Consider the following 20885-nt stretch of genomic DNA (forward strand, 5'->3'; position numbering starts at 1 on the left):
ATATTGCTCAATTGCCAGCTCACTTGTTGCAATGCTCTTTGTCTTTGACTTGGAAGTGTAGACTGGACTAGTGTGGCTGTGGTACTGAACATGTTTTGGTACAGGAGATCTTGTCTCCCAATATTGCTTTCATGTTCTGAAATACAAATTTTCAACTGACATGAGTCTGCTGTTAAACCAATAGTGATACAACTTCATGACAGAGATCCAAGACATTATATTGAACTATGAATCAAACTACCTGAATGAAAAAGATGATTGTACACATTTTAAAAAAGAAAAGGAATTTCATGTTGTTGTAAAAGTCCAGTTCTGTAGCAATATAATAAATAAATAAATGTGAGTGGTCACTAGAAAAATAATAATAACCCATTGATACAGCACAGTTTGTGAAGGTTTAGGTTATTAAACACTTGACTGAATTGGTCTTATGTCATAAAATCAGAAAAAAATCACCCTGAAGAAACTCAAAATAGAGTACATAGAAGGCAGCTGAAAATCAGTAAAACTAAAAATGATAGAAATAATAAAACCATTAAATCTCAAAACCTTAAATCAAGTCAGATACAACATTTTAAAATCATTTCAGAAGGGCAAAGTGTAGCATAGAAAAGGTTTCAGGGCCGTATCAGGAAACTCATAGCCAGTTGAAGGCTACAGTGAACATATACATCTTTTGCTTTATTTTAAAAGTATTTAGTGTGCTAACTTCCCTGATATCCATAGGTGGTGTGTTCCTCAGTTTTGGGATGTACCTTATTGAGAAAGGCAGTATCCCCAGTTTGTTTTTTGGCTGTTGCTGGAAACCTCAAACAAACCAGCTGCAAATGATTGCACTGTTCTTGGAGGGAAGTAGTTAACAAGGAAGTTAGCAGTGTAGCTTGGTCCTACCCAAGCTGGCCCTCCATATAAAGAGGAAGATCTTGAAATCTATTCTAAAAATTATAGGAAGCCAGCCCAGAGCAGCTAAAACTGGACTGATTTAAACAAATAAGCAAACAACCAAAAACAAAAAAAAAAAAAAACTGATTTCAGTATTCACACTTCTTTCATTGAGGCAACATGTGCCAAAATGCTGATTCATGTACTGGAATCAGACTTATGAGTGTATATGGTTATGTGGTTTTCCCATTCTGCAACATCTAAGTGCTACTGGTTTTAACATGAATTTTTTCATAAACAAAGTATATGCTTTAACAAACAAAACTAAATCCCACAATCAAAAAATAAAATAAAACATATAAAAACACACGGTCTATGATTTTCTTTGTCATAAATTAAGAAGTGAAAAAAGTTTCTCTTTGATTAATCGTTTAAAAAGGGGATAGACAATGTGCTTCGCAATTAGTTAAATAACAATAAAGGGCATTTCAAACAAAAATGCATAAATCTAACTCACATAAAACAAAAGGTTTCTGTAAGCAAATAAGGCTTAATATTTGCTTCAGGAAATACAATCAAAAATCAACATTAATTATAACTTTGATTCTTTAATATCTCCATTTTCAGCTTCATCTTTTTTGCCTTCTCTCCTGTGAAAACATTGAGGGGACATTTAGTTACAGTGTAACAGCAGTGAAAATAAAAAACATTGTTCAAAGGTCACCCTAACACTAAAGACAGTCTGTCATCTTGCACATGTAAGAGCAACAAAATAGTGAATGATTAAGTTATTTTATGAGCCAGATACACGCTAACATCAATGTGCAAAAATGTAAACAGTAACCAGTAATGTAGACTGTTCATTACAGGTGAGTGCAAGCATTAAAAGATCTGCACTGGGACATTCATTTCATTTGTTTGCATTTCATTATTGGATCCCAGTGGTACGACCCAATAATGATCTGAGATAAAATAAAATAATCACAAAAAATAGATATTTCTCTGAATTGTGATCATATAGTAGTGAAAGAAGACTAACAACTTTTCACTAAAGCAGCTTGTCAAAATTTCATTCTAACTGCCAGTAGATGAAAACAGTCGTAAAGCTGTGATGTTTGCAGTGGCTACATCTGTGACCAGTAAACATGCAGTATGCCTAATGTGTAAACTCACCTGCATATCTGCTGCATTTGTGATATAGTCTCTGGCAAAGCCTTCCCATAAGTGTCTGGAAGCAGGAAACACAAGGCAGCACCAAAAATGGTCAAACCTCCCATCAGGATGTATGGGAGTGCCTTGTAGTATCGTCCTGCAAAAACAACAACAACAACAACAACAACAAACGGTGAGAAAGGCCAAGAAAACTTATATTACACACAAATGGCATTGAGTTGCTGTTACACATGTACTGTAGGTGTAAATTTGATTTAATAAAAAACAAAAAAACAAACCTTTATGTACAATGGCTGTTGACAGAAACAAAAAAACTAAATCTTGGGGTAAAGAAAAGAAACCTAGGGACTTCTCACTGCAATAAGACCGCAACTAGAGATCACTTTTACATCGATCATTGACTGGTTATTTTCATTGCATTTGAAATTTCTCAGTGGCCACAATAATGTCTTCAGTCAACCAATTCGCCAGATAAAAAGTTTGCATTGTACGTGTCTGCAAACCACAGATAGAAAAACAGTTTTGGTGGCAAAATACGGCTGGAGCAACCATTGATGTTAAAAAAAACAACCTCTTTTCATGGCATTACTCTCCTAGCAACAGATTACTAGGAAATAACCATGTTTTGGTCTCAAACAGTGGTTTGCACTTTGGCAGGCATCATCCACCATCTCAGTCTTAACCCTGGCCTGTTTCAGTTTACTTGTTTTGTCAGAGTAACAGTCTAAAACCTTTAGCATTTTAACTTTTTCAATCAGGCACTTGACTACAGTTTAAAATATGCACTTTATTATCTATTGCACTCTTTTTAACTGCTGCTCAGTGTCTTTTAACTGACTCTGTTTCTATTCATTATTTTATTTTGCACACTGGTCAAGAGAAACATTAGTTCTCTCCACTGTGTGTGTTCCTACATGTATGGATAGGATGACAATTAATAAACTTGAACTTGAGATGTTCGATTTACTGTCATATATGACAAAGTAGAACGGCCAGTTGTCACATTTGAGAAACTGGCACCAGCGAGTCTTTGGCATTTTTGCTTAAAAAATGACTGAAATTATTACTTTATTTCTGATTAATTTGCTGGCGCTTAACTAATCTGCTATTCCACTAATTGTTGCAACTCAACACTGCAATAAAAGTTAACATAATTAGAATTTTGGGTCAGAGAAAACTGCCCTGGTACAGGCTTGGTGTTCAAAACAGAAAACTACACTTACCCAGATAAATGATAAAAGGGGAGATGATGGTTCCAATACGAGCAGCCATGGAACAACACCCCATTGCTGTATTTCTGATAACAGTGGGGAAGAGCTCTGATGTGACGGAGTACACCACACAAAATGCAGATGTTATGGCAAATTTTCCCAATATCTCTAGGACCACAGGCAAACTCTGTAGATCTAAGGAAAAAAAAAAAACTTAAATTACAGCAAATGCTAAAAATACTGAAAAAGCCACAATGCATAGCGTTGAGACATTAAAGAGGTAAAGGAAGAGGAATTGAAAAATAAACAAAACATAGAATGAAAGTAAGATACTTAAATGATTTTTTATATATTTTGATGCATACACGTTTTTTTGTGTTTTGATGGCAAAATTTTGAATTTAAACACGTTAATTGAAAGTAAAGCATTACCTGTTGGGATGAGGTGGACACAGAGGATCATAACACCTCCAACAAAGAGTGTAGAAGACTGGCAGAAGTGCCTGGAGCAGTACTGGAGCAGTAGCAAAGCAATTACGTAAGCCGGCACTTCCACCAGTGCAGAAAAGAAGCAGTTTATGTAAGGGTCGCCGTTCAGGTTCGAAGTGTTGAGGACCAGAGCAAAGTAGCTAATGGTGATGATGATCCTGCAGAGACACATAGGATGAGAGGCGACAATTTTGGTTGCATCTGAAAAAATATTGTTTATAGCAGACACTTTTCAATTCCAAGGTGGGCATCAGTTGTGTAAACAATTGATTGTGATGCTTACAGGATTTATGTCATGAGGAAATCGTAGACATACCAGAGAAATGAACACAGTAATGTCATAGAGAACACATTGCAGCTGCTTACAATGACAGAAATGTTGTATTTCTTGTCTTTCATAGCCAGTGCATCATTGATCTGGGAAAAAAACAAGAAGACACAGTTGCAGCAATAACAAGTAAAAAGTAAACCATGTGCTTTTGTTGAGCATTAGTTGCCATGTGCTTTTTTTTTGCCAAAACACAATGTAATAACACTTCGTGCTTTCTTTGACATAGCAGCATCCCAGAACAGCAGACACCACAGGATACCTACAGAGCCTTGCCAGTCACAGGGACTTTTGACAATATTTGGTCAACAAATGGAAAGCTGCTTCTTCAGGAAATTATATTGCTGTCTGAATGGTGCAAAGGCACACAGCCTCACATTTTTTTAACTTAATTTGTATAATGATGATAAAAATAAATATCAAAAACACTAATGAAGTCCTTTATGTGATGCTATTTCAGTTTTAATTCTACTTTATCTCACATCATAACTACAAACTATCCCAAAAGCTATGACACAATTTCTATCAAGATACCAAGTTTTACGCTGCCTTATTCCTCATTTAAATAAACTTCCTCCTGTTTGCAGTAGGCGCTCTGAGCTGAACACCAAAATATCACACAGATTGTCAGTGCTAATTTAAACAGTCAGTGTGTTGCCACAAAAATAACCCTGTGTGGTACAATAAGTCACTTAACAAAAGCTGGCTAAACTGAAATGTAACTCTTAACAAACAGGACAAAACAAGAACATGACAAAAGTTTTGTTTTATTTTAAACAAATTAACATTTTATAATGTCTGAGGCACATGTACTTATCACGTGTTAAAAATATGTAGTAGCCTACCTCAGCTTGGGTGAAAATGGCCTTTGGAGCCTCTATGTTATTAATCTTGGCAGCGTTTCTCAGTATGGCCTCAGCCTCCTTCACTCTTCCCTGATAAAGCAGCCAGCGAGGTGACTCTGGGACTAACCTGGAGGGTTGAAACAAGGATACAACATTATTAGCAAATTCACACAGAGATTTATACTACAGCGTTATAAAACAGTGTGTTTTGAATTTACAAGAGAGAAGGCCTCAGTTATGAAGATTAACTCATTAGTTTGGCAAATGCACATCTGGTTAACAACCACCTATTTTGCAGAGGCATGGGGTGCCACTTTCTTGGAGTTTCTACCTGCAGGTTCCTTTGCAGTATAAATATTCTATGCAACACGCAAGCAATTTAAATGTTTATAGAAATATTCTCACCACCACAAAGGGATGTAGATCAGGCCAGAGGCCGCCATGGGGATCAGCAACAGCCGCCAGTCACGGAGGAAGTAAGCCACAGCTGGCATTGCCATGTAGCCCAAAGCTGAGCCCATAAAAACCCCAAGGGAGCAGAAGACCACTCTGGCTTTTTGGCTGAGAATTTCTGTACCTGTGGCAGTAACAGACAAAATTAGAATTTCTTAATATAAACCTGTGAATCAGGTTTCTGTCGCAGTTACATTCAGGCAAATTTAGTGTCAGATTAGTGCAACATGTGTGCACAAGATTATAACTTTTATCATGTGCACACAAGTTATTATTTGTGGTAACACATTATTGTCTTGTGGGAACAAATTCTTATACTTGTGAAACATATTATTTTGTGCACACAGTTTAGCCAATTATCTTGTGTGAACATCAACTTGTGTGCACAAGATAATAATTTGTTCCCACAAGGTATTTCAGTTGTGTGTATAAGACAAAAAGTTGTTCCCACAATATATTTAAGTTGTGTGAATAAGATGTTAATGTGTTCTCAAAAGATATCTGTCTTATTCCCACAAAATAATAGTTGTTATCTTGTACGCACAAAATAATCATCTTTTAGGAACAAGTTATTGTGTGCATACAAGTTAACCAATTATCTTGTATGAGCAAGATAATAACTTTTGTGCACAAGATAGTTGCTTTTCTCCACAAGACAATTAAGTTCTGCGCACAAGACAATTAAGTTCTTACAAGATGATTAAGTTATGTGCAAATTTAAAAAAATTACCTTTCGGGACATAAGGGGCTTTGACCATTTGTACCTTACCCAAACATATTAATTTTTTTTTTCACCTTGGGCCCTTATGAGAACCGAGATTTTCATGGGAACAGGATTATTTTCTTTTCTTTTACCAGTAATGAAAGATGGACCATTAGAACAGACAGCGCCTAAACATAACCAGTGGTGTCAAAATTGCATGTTCCAAATCCTCAGTGGAAACAAACCCAGCACAAATGCAATGGTATAGTTGGAGTATCCCCCTCCACCAACGAAGAAGAAAATGAGGGTGAAGATCTCCCAGCTTGGGGAGAATATCTGTGCTGTGATCGCCACAGTCTGAAGAACGAACATGACAAAGAGTACTAGTCTCCTTCCAAACCTGTGTAAGAAATAAAGTTTAAAGTTGAGTGAGTAATTTTATCCCTGTCTGGACTCTTAAAATTTTCATTTAATACTGTGTAAAGTACAGACCTGTCGGACATTTGGCCTGTGAGAAATGCTCCAACAAGCACACCAACATATTGGATAGAAGTTGCCAGCGGAGTTTTGTATGCATTCTCACATACCAGGTCCCACTGCAAATTCAACACATTTTATCACACTTTTAGTTATGTCTATGGAAGTTGTGAAAAACTGTTTTACAAAAAGTTGGAAAAAGTGTAGATTCAACTTTTGTGTTGACAGTAAATTTGACAGGTACATTTTTAAATCCTTTAAAGTACCTAATCAATATCATATCGCAGTCGCAGTAGCAGCTGCAGCGGTCACACTATTAATACTGGCAGTCAATCAGCCTTATTGAATGTAAGCAGCAATGCTATCAGTAGCGTAGAGCTATAATGGTGGCAGCAACAATAAAACAGGTTTGTGTAGTAGCAGAAGCATTATTAGCAGCAATCATCTCAGCTGGCACAGGATGTCAATATCACGTCAGAAAGATGTTAGAAAGACGTCTGACATTTAAATTTTAGATGGAATGAAAATTGGGTTAACAATATTCTTTATGTCTCAAATGTTGGAATTTCACAATATAATAACAAATTTGACATCTTTGTGGAATCCTTGTAAACATCAAAAAGAAGTTAATTGATGACTTATTGCTCACCTCTGTGACAATAGTTGACTGGTAAATGTCTTTGCTGTATGTCCACCCGTCCACACAACTCTCTAAAGGAATAACACTCAAATTCACATCCACATTTGGGATCATTTTGTTTTGAGAGTAGTTCCTGACAACTTCCAGGTTAAGCCTTGAACAAGAGCTGCGCTTTTCAATGCCATCAACTGTTTCCAGTGGGATGGTCACATTTCTCCATGTCTCACTGATGCTGTAGTTTTCAGGGATGTAGCACTCGTGAGGTGGAGTATCACCTACAAATACTATATAGCTACCAATGAACCCATTTGGGATGATGCTGATGGCCAGTGCTAAAAAAATCTTCAGCTGAAAAGGTCCCCAAGATCCAAGAAAAGATGTGATGCTGTCATAGTCTCTAATTTTTTTGCTATCCATTGATATTCAAAAAAGACAAGAAGAAAAAAAGACAAGCAGACACTATTGGCACACTGACACAAGACAGAGTGTCTGCTTGCCCCTGCGTGACATGTTTATGACCCATAACTCAGAGCTCCTTTTACCTGAGTCCAGACCTTCGACTCTGCCCACTCCACTGAGATGACGGATTCCTCTGGCATCAAGCCATCACAAGAAAAAAATGGTTCCTTGACTGACAAAGTAATCTATCCAATAAGCACTGTGGAAGGACTAACAAAGACTAAAGTTATTGTCAGGCTGTGTGCAACAACCAAAGAGAAGAAAATTAATGACAAACACAATGGACAAGATAGACTCTGCTATCACGGCTGTTCTTAATCGACATGTCTTCAAAATATTGTTTTTGTTTTTACTTTGCCTCACTCCACTCTTAAAACTAGACTTTGTGGGCAACACTACACATCTGTGTAGACTTAAAATTACAATTTTGCTCTCCGCATCATTCCCCAAGGGCAGGCCTTTGTTTCTCACCTGTTGTCTGTTGCTTCTTCTGTCCCGTCACTCTTGACCTGCATTTCGCTGATGCGCCGAGCCGTGCCAAGCCATGCCGAGCCATGCCGAGCCATGCCGAGCCGTGCTGAGCTCCGCTTCCGGCTCTATCTCCTGGCAACTGGAACGGGATCTCTTCAATGACACCATAGTTTTTTTATTTGAAAAGAACCAAAACCAAACAATCTGGCAAAAGCACTCCTGTCTTCTACCTCAGCATTTAATCAGTACTAAACCCCTTCCTCATTCTCTCCAACTACTTACATTTCCGGACATTACAAAGCACATCCCAGGATGACTCTCTGTTTGCATCTGAATCTGGCCAGGTGTTTAAGAGCTTCTGGTTCCACCAACACTTCCGTCAAGTTCTGTCTTTGTCTGGCATCTCTCCCACACATTACTCTGGACACCGCAGCAGCGTACCAGAACACTTGATTCAGATCATGGGCCAATGGTCCTCCCAAGCCTATCACCGTTACATCGGTTCTGACCTAAGAGATCTCAAATCTGCTTTGTCCACTCTTAAAAAAATGCACATTTTTGGGGGTCTGTCGTGCCCAGGAGCCACAGCAGATTCCCCACCGAAGCTTCCCCACTGAGCTGTGGCTAGTTTAACCACCTTTCACATTGTGACAAGCCGTTAGGATTTTAGGATGTTTCTAGGACTGAAGGACATTAGGGGGCTAGTTAGGACCTGTTGGGGGTGCGGGGGATCCTCCACTGGCACTTTCTTGATTAACAAGCTCTATTTTGATGCTGGTTTATGCACTCTGGCACCTTATGCACACTCAAGGTACAAAAACAATTCCCGGTGTGAATCACTTTATTTTTATTGTGATTTACAAAATGAAATATCATTGCTATTTATAGTTTAATTTAGATCTTCTCTATCAAACTTAAGTCATCATAAAGTTAGAGTCATTATATAAAATGTTATAGAACAGCACTGAAGGAAACCTTGAAAAGGAAGTTATTCATTATCAAGGAGAGGTTAAACAGTGATGAAGACAGACAATGTGTCATTTACAGTGGTGCTTGAGTTGTGTATTGCGGGTGGTTTAAAGATGAAGCAGTTATGACTCTTTTGCTTGGCTGCTCATTTTTGGTCTGTTAGGAGCTGGAGGACCAAAGTCCGGAAATATAGCACCCCATGAGGAGAGCTCTTTTGTACACACAAACTTCTGTGAATGATTCCAGATCTAAACTCATTTTGTTATTACATGCAGTAAGTCTCATTTCATCACCAATAACTCTTGTGTGCCAGGAGTTAAAATATATGTTCAGTCACATGATATCACTGTGTTGATAAAATATCTTTTCAACCAGTTTAATTATTGGTATTTTTTTAATGTGGTTTGTAATGCGGTGATTCTTATTTCATTACTGGTTGCAGCCTTATATTTTCTGTACAGACATTAGAGTAGTATAGTTTCCCAAAATGTTGATTAGAGCTAACATAAAAAAACATGGTTATTCAGGATGTTTTAGGTTAAAAGACATAAACAACTCAGGCTGTGTGTTGGGAGGGTTCATATGTTCATATTTTATTTCCATATATTGTATAACAAAAATTAGAGACCAATCAGATATGTTTGATATTCATACAAACTTTTTAGATCAATTTTTTTGGTAACATTTCAAAAAAATATACATAAAATTAGGAAGCATCAACCTAGTAGAAAAATAAAGAGGTTTTTTTTTTGTTGTTTTTTTTCAATGATAAAACAAAACCAACAGTACGTGCCAGTGTATTTTTTTTATCCCACTGTGCATTTTTTTGGATTTTATTTTCAGATTTTAGATAATTACTTTCAAGCAAAATAATGTTTTTTCTTTCTTAAAAATTAAGCAAGACCACATAGTGGCTCTTACTATGGAGTAAGACTCTGCACATCAGATTTGGCCTCATGTTGAATGGGTTGGTTTCTCCTTCCTTCCTCTTCTACATATTTTGTCTTTCTGGATCCACTACACAACCTGCAATCGAAAGAAACACGTCTACCTTACATGCGTACATGGCAGTTGACATATTCACATTTTTACTTTTCTTCTTTTCTTTTTCAAGAAGAGAAGACAAGAAGAAACCTAAAATATGCATCATCATATCAACCAACCATGACCTTTGTTACAAATACTAAAATTTTATGCCTGTAAAACTCTTTCTAGGACAAGTACTATGTATTATTTGTATTACTGCTGTACTACCACTCTGACTACTACACTATTTGTACATTCCTTATGCAACTGAAAGAGTCTAAGTCTTATCATAGCAAGCATGTTGTAAAACAGTTTCGTAGTAATGACCTGAATTCATGACGTACAGTGATCTACGTTAAATTGCACCTACCCCTGGCATTCTTGCATCTGCTCCACTGTTTCTGGAAGATCTCTATTGAGGGTCTCCGGAAGGAAGAAGTTCACCACAGAGCAAGCAATTGTGAGACTTCCCATGAGGATATAGGGCAAAACCTTATTATATGTACCTGTGAATAACAAAGGAGCAAAATTCAATATTAGAAAATGATAAACTTATACAATATTCATATCACTAATATTATTCTGTGCAGTGGTTTTGTCAGTATAACAGTGCTGTTAAATTGCAGCATCCTTTTGAGATACCTCACCTAAATAGATGACATAAGGAGCTGTGATACTTCCAATGCGTGCAGCAGAGGAGCACATCCCCATGCCGACGTTTCTGAGTACAGTGGGGTAAATCTCAGCAGTGTAGATGTAGACGATGCTGAAGGACATGGTGAAGCCAAACTTTCCAGTCATTTCCAGAGCCAGAGCAACATACTGAAGGGCTGAAGAGGAGAGAGAAAGAAGTTATTTGGAGTGAGTTAAGAATGAATTCCCCTTTACAGTAAAATATAAGGAGTCACAAGCCAAACAAGTGTTAAAGTAATGTAGTTTTAAGCCAGTTACACAGTCAGAAAATCTGCATTTTTAGACCAGAAAAGCCCATTTGCCATAGATTATTATTTTTTAAAATAAAAATTACTACACAACACTGCTAAACAGCTTAACTTTTGACATTATTGGTGTGCCCACATATTACAATAAGTATTCCTCTTTTTTTCACATCCACAGACATTTTTACTGAGGTTAACGTTTTTATTGGCGAGAAATCAATCATTATAAATGAAGCAGTGACTAATAAAAGTCAAATTAAGAAGTGCAATGGCAGGGCTTGCAAGTAGTAGTTGTTTAATGTGACAGCAACTTTGTGTTTGAACTAGGCTGCGCAATATACATACAATGACATTTATCAGAAATGTACACAACCCATTTTCTCCTTTATTTTTTAAAATTTGCCAACTGCAGCCCGTTCTGGAAACACAACACAGTCACGTTTTACAGATATTACATCACTCTATGTGCAAAGGTTATACTAATCTAGTTTTCTTTACGATTCCACTCCTCAGTAAAAGTACTTCAACAATAATTAACGTGTGATAATACTGCCTGCAATCAAAAGCCTGAGTGTCTTTTTAGTATATTTGCACAAGTGCCTTCTTATATAAAATCTTCTTCTTTATTAACACATAAATGCTGACAGACATAATTACAATACGTAATATGTATTTTGTCAGCTACTTCTTGTGATATTAAGCCTTGCAGATGTTTTAGCTGAGACATTTGTTGCAGAGATTTTTGCCTACACCACTAATGCAATGGGGTTTTCAATTGTAGTCGTCACTTGAAAAAAAATTGACAGGAACGTGTCTTTCCCCATTACTTCTCACTGTAAAATCTGACAAGTTGATTTTACTTAAAATAATCTTGGAAACTGATGGTCTTGAAAAAGTAAAGTTAATATAACTATTAGTCTTAATTTCTGTTTATTTTTATAGTTAATTGTTAAGTTTAGTCATAATTTAGCTGTATTTACTTAATTTTGTGATGTTGTTGCAACTTAAAAATGATAATTCTAGGTGTTAGCAACCAAATTAGTCTGACTTCACTCGATCATGACAAAGAGGATTTGGGAGTTCTGTGTTGTTAAGATGTTTAAGAAAATACAAATATGATTGTTATATGACTAGTTTGCAACCAGCTGAGTACAGATACATAGCACAGTATACTCTGTTTGTTAAAGTTGCTAAAACTTAGAAGGATTACATTAACTAAAGTTTTCATTTTTAAGTTGCAAGAACTTAACAAAATTAAGTAAATAAAACAAAATTTTAAGTACCCTACACATATTTGCACTGGCTGCAGTATAAACCACTATCATTGTGTGATAAGATACTGGGTGTGAGTGTGTGGTCGGTTATCACACTGTAAGTTCATAAAGCAATATCTTACTATCAGGGATGAACTGGATTAGAAGAAGTAGTCCTCCTCCAATGGTGAGGAACGATGACAGAAGTGCCCTTCTTGGACATTTTTTAAGCAGCCAAGTAGAAACAACATAGGCGGGGACCTCAGTAGTAGCTGACAAAAAACAGTTCATGAAGGGGTCGCCACTCAGATTGGAGGTGTTCAGGGATAATCCAAAATACCCAATGTTTATTGCCATCCTGGAAAAAGAAGAAGAAAAACCAACATTTTTTATTAAGAAGTAACTTTCATGATATGCAGATTTCCTTTGTACATTTTTGACTGTTTGTTGCTGTTGTTGTTGACGACATGTCACCTTAGTTTTCTAATGCATCTAATGTGAATGATGATTATTATTGAAAGGTCCAGTATGTAAGATTTAGGGTGATATGTTGGTAGAAATAGAAAATAGCAAATATATTCTCTTTAGTGTATAATCACCTGAAAATAAGAAATGTGTGTTTTCATTACGTTAGAATGAGTCGTTTATACCAACATAGGGAGCAGGTCCTCATCATCGGAGATCGGCATGTTGCATTGGCAAGTTCACAGTAGCACAAAATGTACAAAGCAGACACTGGTTTTGTATAGGGCCATTTGGGTTTTCGCAGTGGCCACTTTAGTTAGAAGCCCCTCCGTGAGAAGCAGCATTGGAAAAAACACAACTTTTTAAGTGAAACTTCTTTATTCAGTGTTTTTACCAATTTACATTTTATTTATTTTTATATAGAAACACTGCAATAATAATAATAATGGGAAATCATTTTGTAATAATCCTCACCTCTTTGTAAAAACACATTTCTGGTAATATTTTTGTCACCTTTTACTCATTTCCCACAATAGTTTACCAAATTTGTCATTGCCTTTATTCCATAATGTTTTCAAAGAAATCAAACCATTTCCCTCAGGTTTCAAAGGATTAAATAGCTTGTTATAGATGTTTGAATGCAGCACAAGAAAACTGATGCCAATCCAGGTTTCAAAGGGTTAATGTCAAAATGAGGGAAAAACACTCACCACAAAAGGAGACACATCAGTGTGATGCATCTCATGTTCTTGTGTTTAAGAATATCGAGCATGGTGTATTTCTTGCTTGGAGTCAAAGCCTGCACCTAAAACCAAGGTAAACAGGGGAATTGATGTGGTTACATTTTCCCGACTTGCGCACAGAATATCTCAAAAACATTGTAAACTGATTCAGTTGCCTTGAATGGGTTTAGGGTGTGGGATTACAGAAACCAGTGGTTCCCAACTGGTGGGTCGTGGTCCAAAAGTGGGTTGTGGGTGCGTTCTGAAGGGACTGCAAGTGATTCAGGAATGGTGTTGGGGAATAACTTGTTTCAGTATTTAAATAAAAAATTCAATTGTAGTTACAGTACAGTGCAGTTACAGTAACTGAGGGAAAAATATTTAATCTAATTACCGTTACTATTTAAAGTGTTGGTGATTACAAAAGGGTTACATATGAAAAAATATGCTTATGTGTGGACCTTGACTAGACTGAAGAAGGAATCTGGACCTCATGGCTGGACCAGTTGTGAATCACTGACACAAAACCATGTTTTTTATGCTATAACTAAAGGATATTATAATTAAAAGGTCACAAATAAACAGTGGTGTTAAAGACAGAATTTAAAGCTTACCTCACATTCTTTAAAGATTACAGGTGGTGCTTCAACCTTATTTTTTCTTGCAGCATCCCTCACAATGACCTCAGCCTCCTCCACTCTTCCCTGAGTAATCAGCCACCGCGGAGACTCTGGGATGAACCTGCACAATCAATACAGGTGTCATACAAATGTCAACAAAATAAGTTGTATTAAATGATCACATCTTGCTGATAAACCAGACATTCTGGCTATGAGTGCATTTTATTCACGCTCAAAATATGACTTTCAGGGTTCCCCCGGTCATGGAAGGCCAGGAAAAATTCATTTTAATTTTCCCAATCTTACTTTCTAGGAAAAAGTCATGGAATTTTATCATGTGTAATGAAATTGTAACAGTATTTTATGGTTGGAAAATACTACCAGAGACCCCATGATATGATATTATCACAATACTTAGGTCAGGATATAATAATACTGCAATTTTAAACACGTTGCAATATGTTGAGTATTGCAATAACACATATATTCCAATATATTGTGACTTATTACCTTTTTTTTCTTAAGATAAAATCTTGAAGATTGAATTATTTTCACTTCGATAATTTTCATTGTAGCAAATTGTATCTAGTGGACTGAAAAGCAATGAATTCAACATTATGTAACATAGCAGCAACTTTTTCTTGAAATGTAGCTCAAATATGCATTGATGTGTTACGTTTTGTCTACCATCTGTTTTCTCCCTGCATTCTGTCTCTTCCTTCATGTATGTTTGTAAGTTTGAAAAACAGTGGGAAAGTGGGGGGAGTATTATGAGTCCTTGAAAATTAATGGAAAACTTTTGAAATTTTGTGCATGAAAATGTGCGGGAACCTTGGACTTAAGAAAACAATGAGTGACGTACCACCACAGTGGGATGTAGACCACAGAAGTTGTGGACAGAACGGCAAGCAGAGTCCTCCATTCACGGATTCCATATGCAATCCAGGGTAATGTCATGTACCCAATGCAATAGAAAAGGAAGGCTCCCAGAGTTGTGAAGAGCACTCGCATAGTTTTACTCAAAACTTCTGTTCCTGTCAAAGATAAAATGGTAAATGCATGAGATTAAAAAGAGATAAATCCGCAGATAATTAAAGCCATGTGATAAATGTTAAATTATCTATTCCTGCAGGTGACAAGAATGTACTATATATATTATCAAATGTAGGAATAGGAGTTTTTCACAGTTCATACCTAGTACAAATGCAGAGATATATAAGGATACTTGGGAGGCTCCAACAAAGAGGAACATGATGCAGAACATCCTCCATGAATGAGAGAAGGACTGAAGCAGCACTGCCACACACTGAGCTGCAAGCGACAGGAAGACAATCTTCTTCCTCCCGAACCTGAATGGAGATAAGTGTGTCACTGACGGGGATTCACAGAAACTGTGCATTTACAAAACACGATGACAGTGACATCTTTGTGATTATGTTGCCCCTTTTTATACTAAAACACTTTCATTGAGGACGATGCAGCTGGGCAGCGATTATAAACAACTTTTTATGTTGTACCAACTTTTTATGCTGTTTGCTGCAATTGCTAATAAGTAGAGGCAAAAAGCCTACTTAACAACCAACAAGTGAAGACATCTGCAGCACCAACCAGGCAGAGCATCAGCTCAGCTAGATATCAGGCAGTCTGTGAGTGAACTGCAACAATGTCTTATGCCAAACAAACACAATATATATTAACTTTGTTAGTTTAGATTAACTCGTAAACCTGAGGGTGTATTGTATGTGTAAAATGTCTGTGATTCCTGCACTTTTATAGATTTTTCATTATGGATGCTCCTAACTTTCCTCTAACTTTTACCCACTTATTTCTATTCTGCTATTTATTATTGACTTGCACTGATTTTGTCTTTTAAGGGGAGATTTTAATTTTGTTTTTATTTATGTATGGAAGTGCATAATGAAGATGACAAATGAAGTAAATCAAAATCTGTTGATGCAGATATTGTAGATTTTAAACCCCTTAAATTCAAGATGAGGTCAGCACTTTACCCTCACTGTCAGTGTTTCATTTGAAACCAAAAGGAATGCAGTTTCCTGTAAAACGTGGCTGTTTGTTGCTAAATTTAATTTTTGTCATATCTCCCTGCAAGAAACGGGAAGCTGCGTGAAACTTAGTTGCACTGCATCGCAGCTTTTCAACTAGTCTAATACAGCGGCCAAACAAAATGCTGATAACAAGGCACATGACTTTTGATCAGGTACTGCAGCAAGCAACCAACATCTAGAACAGGTGAATCATTTTTGGCACAAGACTTTACAAGGGCAGAAAATGATTTTAAAAAATTACAAAAAGGCTCATTAAATCACCCAGTATGACAAAACGGTCAAAAAGCTTCGAAGCCCTCACCCCCACTTTCTCAATCATGTGATGGAAAGTTTTCACAGCTGCAAATGAACTAAATAGTTAAACATAGAAGGGCATCATCCAGTCAGGGATAGTTTTGCTTAAGTGATTCACTTGCTGTACATTTACCCTTAGACCAGACTAGAGTGGTCCACTCACGACATGATTTTGTATTTTTGTTTTCCTTTAAACTTCAACCTCTTCCTGTACATGAATGAAGTTCAGTCGACTCTTGCATATACATGATAAAAACCATCACCATCATTTTTTTCCACACATTTAGATCTCATCTTATGACATTATTCCTGGCTGTGGATAACAGCCTCTCCTAAACTAGCAATTTTCAGGGACTTCTTACTCACTCAATGTGACACAATGGGCCTCATACAGCAACGTTCTCTTAAATGTCTCTTATATTTTATCTCAATTTTCTGTCAAGAAAACTCCAGATGCACCAAATGCTCTTAACCATTCAAATGTGCTCTTACCCAGGTGTGCTCAATGATGAATCCCACTTGATCATAAGTCATCTATTAACATAAGTAACACCCCCCTAAAAACCATAAAAAGAGCAGGTTTTGTGCCATGTGCAAAGATTGGCAAATGGCCAAGACTGGAGACATGACACCAAGTAAAGATTGCAAGAAAAATAACTTCTGCAGTAGTGAAACTGATGTACTGTTAAATAAACTTAACTAAGTAAATGTGATCTCAGGGAAACATATTTAAGTCTTAAAGTAACAGCACAGTCCTGTGCCAAAGTACATGTGCAAAACAGTTTAAATAAGTTTAATAAATCAAAATAGCAATAAAAGCAGGAAAGCAGGAAAAGCAATAAGTCTTCATACATATGAGTAGCTGGAACCACAAAATGTTTTGACTTAAATTATCATGAAAACACTTCCCAGTTCAATTGTTTGTATACTTTCATATGGTTTATGAGCAAAACACTTAATTTGTAAAGTAGTTTTCTAACAGTAGTAGCAGAGTAAAAACTACAATATTTCCCTCTGAAGTGCAGTGAGGTAGAAGTGGAAAGTGGCATGGGATTAAAACACTCCAATAATGTAAAACTTCCTAAATTTGCACTTATTTCAGTACTTGACTAAACCTACTAAGTTACATTCCAGCACTGGTCACAGAAGGACACACAGTAACTGAAATTACAGTAATTGGGATCAATCGACCAAGTATGGTAGTATTTCTTTGGCTCTGAAAATTAATAATCTAATCATTATAATTAGTCTGAAACCTTATCTAAATTTGATTAATAACTTTCAGGCATTTTTGAAAAATGTTACTCAGATGAAAAATGTATTTTTCATTGCACCAGGCAACAATTTTTGGACTGTGAAAACAAGATGTTTTTCTCTTATTTTGGTATGAGTGCTCTTAAAAAATCTTACATTTTTGTCTTACGTAAGAGAAGAGCAAAAATAAGTAAACATAATGGAATCCCAAAAATCAATGGGTACTGCCCAAAAATCAATTGGTAGTACCAAAATAAGAACAAATCATGAATATGAGGAAAAACAAGAGAAAATTTGTTTCTACATCGTTTGTTGTATGAGTCCCATTGATCATCAAAACTTTACAACCTCAAGGGCCCTTACCCCCTCTTTCTCAAACATGTGGCAGAAAGTTTTCACAGCTGCACAAGAGCTAAATAGTTGAACACATGGGGGCTCCAAACTGCTTTGTACTGAGCCCCATGCTTTTAAACAAAGGTACACAATGTCTGTTAGAGAGCAGAGCGCTTAACATCAAATACTCATACAGACAAAGGGGTTTTGATATTTGAAAAACCATCATGGAAAGAGTGGTGATGACTTCAAAGTAGGGGACCTCGATCTGAAAACTTAACCTCTGTTGGAGGATGCTGTCTTCAACAGTAGATGGAGCTGTTGTCATTAAAATGACAATTAATACAGCGTGAAATACTCACTTGCTTAAATGAAAGTTTCCTGTTTTTATAAGCATTATTTAAACTTTCAATAAACCCCCTAACATATGTAGTAAATGACAAAAACTATCTTACTAAACATAAAGTACATTAAAGGTTCATATTGGACAGTGAAATGAATGCTTTTAGGGACATTTTACTGATAAATAACAATGAAATACCTGTCAGAAAGCTGTCCTGAGATTAGGGACCCAAAGAGGTATCCCACAAAAAGAGTCGAAGATGCAAAGGGAACTTTCCACTGGTCATCACAAACGAGGTTCCACTGTGCAAAGATGTGAATGACATGCATATTATTAGATACAAAGCAAACTGAACATTTCCCATAATAAACATGAGCACATTGATACTGACCTCAGTGACTATGTTGGATTGGTAGATCTCTTTGCTGTAGCTCCATCCATCTAAACATCGCTCCTGCTCCAGCTCAGTGAGGTTGACATCCCTTCCAGGAATATATCCTTCAGCGGAGAGATTTCTCACCACATCCAGCCTGTATCTGCTGCACTGGCTCTGCACCTCCTCTCCATCCACTATCGTAACAGGAATGATGGCATTTGTCCATTCCTCAGTCAAGTTCACATCTGGGATGACACAGTGGTGTTTCGGAGTTGCCCCGATAAACACCATGTAAAGTCCATTGAATCCAGTTGAGACAAAAACTGTGTTAAGGAGGAAGAATGTGGTCCAGAAATAAGGACCAGTCTGTCCGAGGAATGCAGTGTCTTCATCATAGTCTCCCATTCTTTATATAAAAAAACAATTCCTGCACTTGCAGGGAAAAAAAATCCTCGAAATTCTTCAGAGTATGAGCTGTGGTATCCCTCTTAAAGTCTTGAGCTTAGCACCAGAGTGTTAGGTTTGAGCTCTCTGTGAAGCAGAGTGAGTTGGTCCCTCAGTGGGACAGAGTCACAACTGAAAAACTTCAGTTTCAAGCCCCAAGAGAGAATTAAACCTTCTTTCAAGGAGATAACCTTCTCATTCGAGAGTGCCTTAAGACTGCTGGATCCACTGTCTCTTAGCTGGTGAGCAGAAAGGGATACTATTTATCTGTGAGTTGTGAATGAGGGTCCTCTCACTCACTGATTTGATTTGATTCACTGAAAGCCAAATGATCAAAAGAAGCCCTGCACCATTCGGGTCTGAGTGGTATTTTCTCTGAACAACATTCCACACTTTTAAATACCCCAAAGAAGTGCGCGTGCTTGTACTCTAAATGTTGCTAAGTAGCATTAAGACTCCTATTGGGCTATTTTTAAGCCACTCTGCAGAGGCAAACATATTAATGTAAAAGTTCAGCAGAAATTGTAGCAGTCCTGCATGTGGATTTTGAATTGTAGAATGTTAATTTCACTTTATTTACAAAATGTTGGTATTTTGCATGAATGTGTTCATTTAATGCTCATTGAGTATTCTGATATTCACAAGCAAAGGTGTAGATTTTGTTTCAACATTTGAGGACGCACACATATTAGGGAGGGGGGTTCAGGCTTCTCACAAAAAAAAGAGCATCAAACACTTAATTTCCTCAATAAACTTAATTTTTATACACCACTTTGTGCCTTTATGTATCAATTTATGGTGTGAATTTCTTTAATTTTGTCAAAAGTCCTCTGCTATCTTAAGAGTTTTTTTGAACAGAGAACAAATAAAAAACATTTATTTTTTTTATTCTCTCTGCTCTTTTAAACTGCATTTAAACATCTTTTTGTGGTGTGTAACTTTTGTCCTTTGTCTTTGTTTAGTTGAACACTTGAATTGTCTTGTTGCTGAAATGTGGGATACAAGAAAACTTAAATGAGTATTTGCATGAGCAGGAAGATATGAAGAATGTTTCAACTGAACTAAAGCTCTATTTGCATGACTGTGATGTGTTGTTTCCTCACACAATGGTCATTCAGGACATAACAGATTAGGTCATGGCCTTTGATCAGTGAGGACACCATGACTTGACGCCAACAACTCATCAATCATCTACAGATTAAATAATCTACTCACACAAAATAAAGGGAAGTTGTTGAGAGATGTAAACCAATACTCACTCACACGCTTCTGAAGGCAGCTACTCTATCAAAACCAGGTTTTTCATAAGTGGATAATAAGCTTAAATGGTTTATTCTAACTAAATTATCTTAATCATGTGACAATTCAACAACAGCTTGCCTCGTAACCAAATTAAGAATGGATTATGTAGTCACAAAAAAAGTTTTGCTCAAGAGCACTGTGGCAAGGCAAATTCTTACCAGATCTTAAGGTGGAGACATTAAACTAATTTACTGTTGCAAAAGTATTTATCCATGATACAGAATGATACATTAAACAACAGGATGCATTTCACATGCATTTGAAGCGTGACGCAATAACAAGAAGTAAAAAGTTAATGTTAGGCTATAAACAACACCATGGTTGCATGACTTCAACATTGGCACCACAAC

The 20885-nt window shown here is 36.7% G+C and overlaps 1 protein-coding gene across 1 annotated transcript; it reads right to left on the bottom strand.

Moving 5' to 3' along the window:
- Nucleotides 1–1332: 1332 nt before the first annotated feature.
- On the bottom strand, nt 1333–19194 carry LOC121952741. The gene is made up of 21 exons (XM_042499560.1): nt 18805–19194; nt 18612–18715; nt 15318–15472; nt 14986–15157; nt 14118–14244; nt 13492–13586; nt 12460–12674; nt 10773–10955; nt 10496–10631; nt 10034–10125; nt 8131–8283; nt 7210–7625; nt 6576–6679; nt 6329–6483; nt 5333–5504; nt 4928–5054; nt 4071–4171; nt 3698–3912; nt 3279–3461; nt 2056–2191; nt 1333–1532 (listed from the first exon to the last, which is right to left on the bottom strand). The coding sequence occupies exons 1-21, from the start codon at nt 19192–19194 to the stop codon at nt 1475–1477; spliced, it is 3489 nt and encodes a 1162-aa protein (XP_042355494.1). The 3' UTR covers nt 1333–1474.
- Nucleotides 19195–20885: the final 1691 nt, after the last annotated feature.

The sequence above is a fragment of the Plectropomus leopardus genome, chromosome 13 (assembly GCF_008729295.1).
Source record: "Plectropomus leopardus isolate mb chromosome 13, YSFRI_Pleo_2.0, whole genome shotgun sequence".
Taxonomy (NCBI): Eukaryota; Metazoa; Chordata; class Actinopteri; order Perciformes; family Serranidae; genus Plectropomus; species Plectropomus leopardus.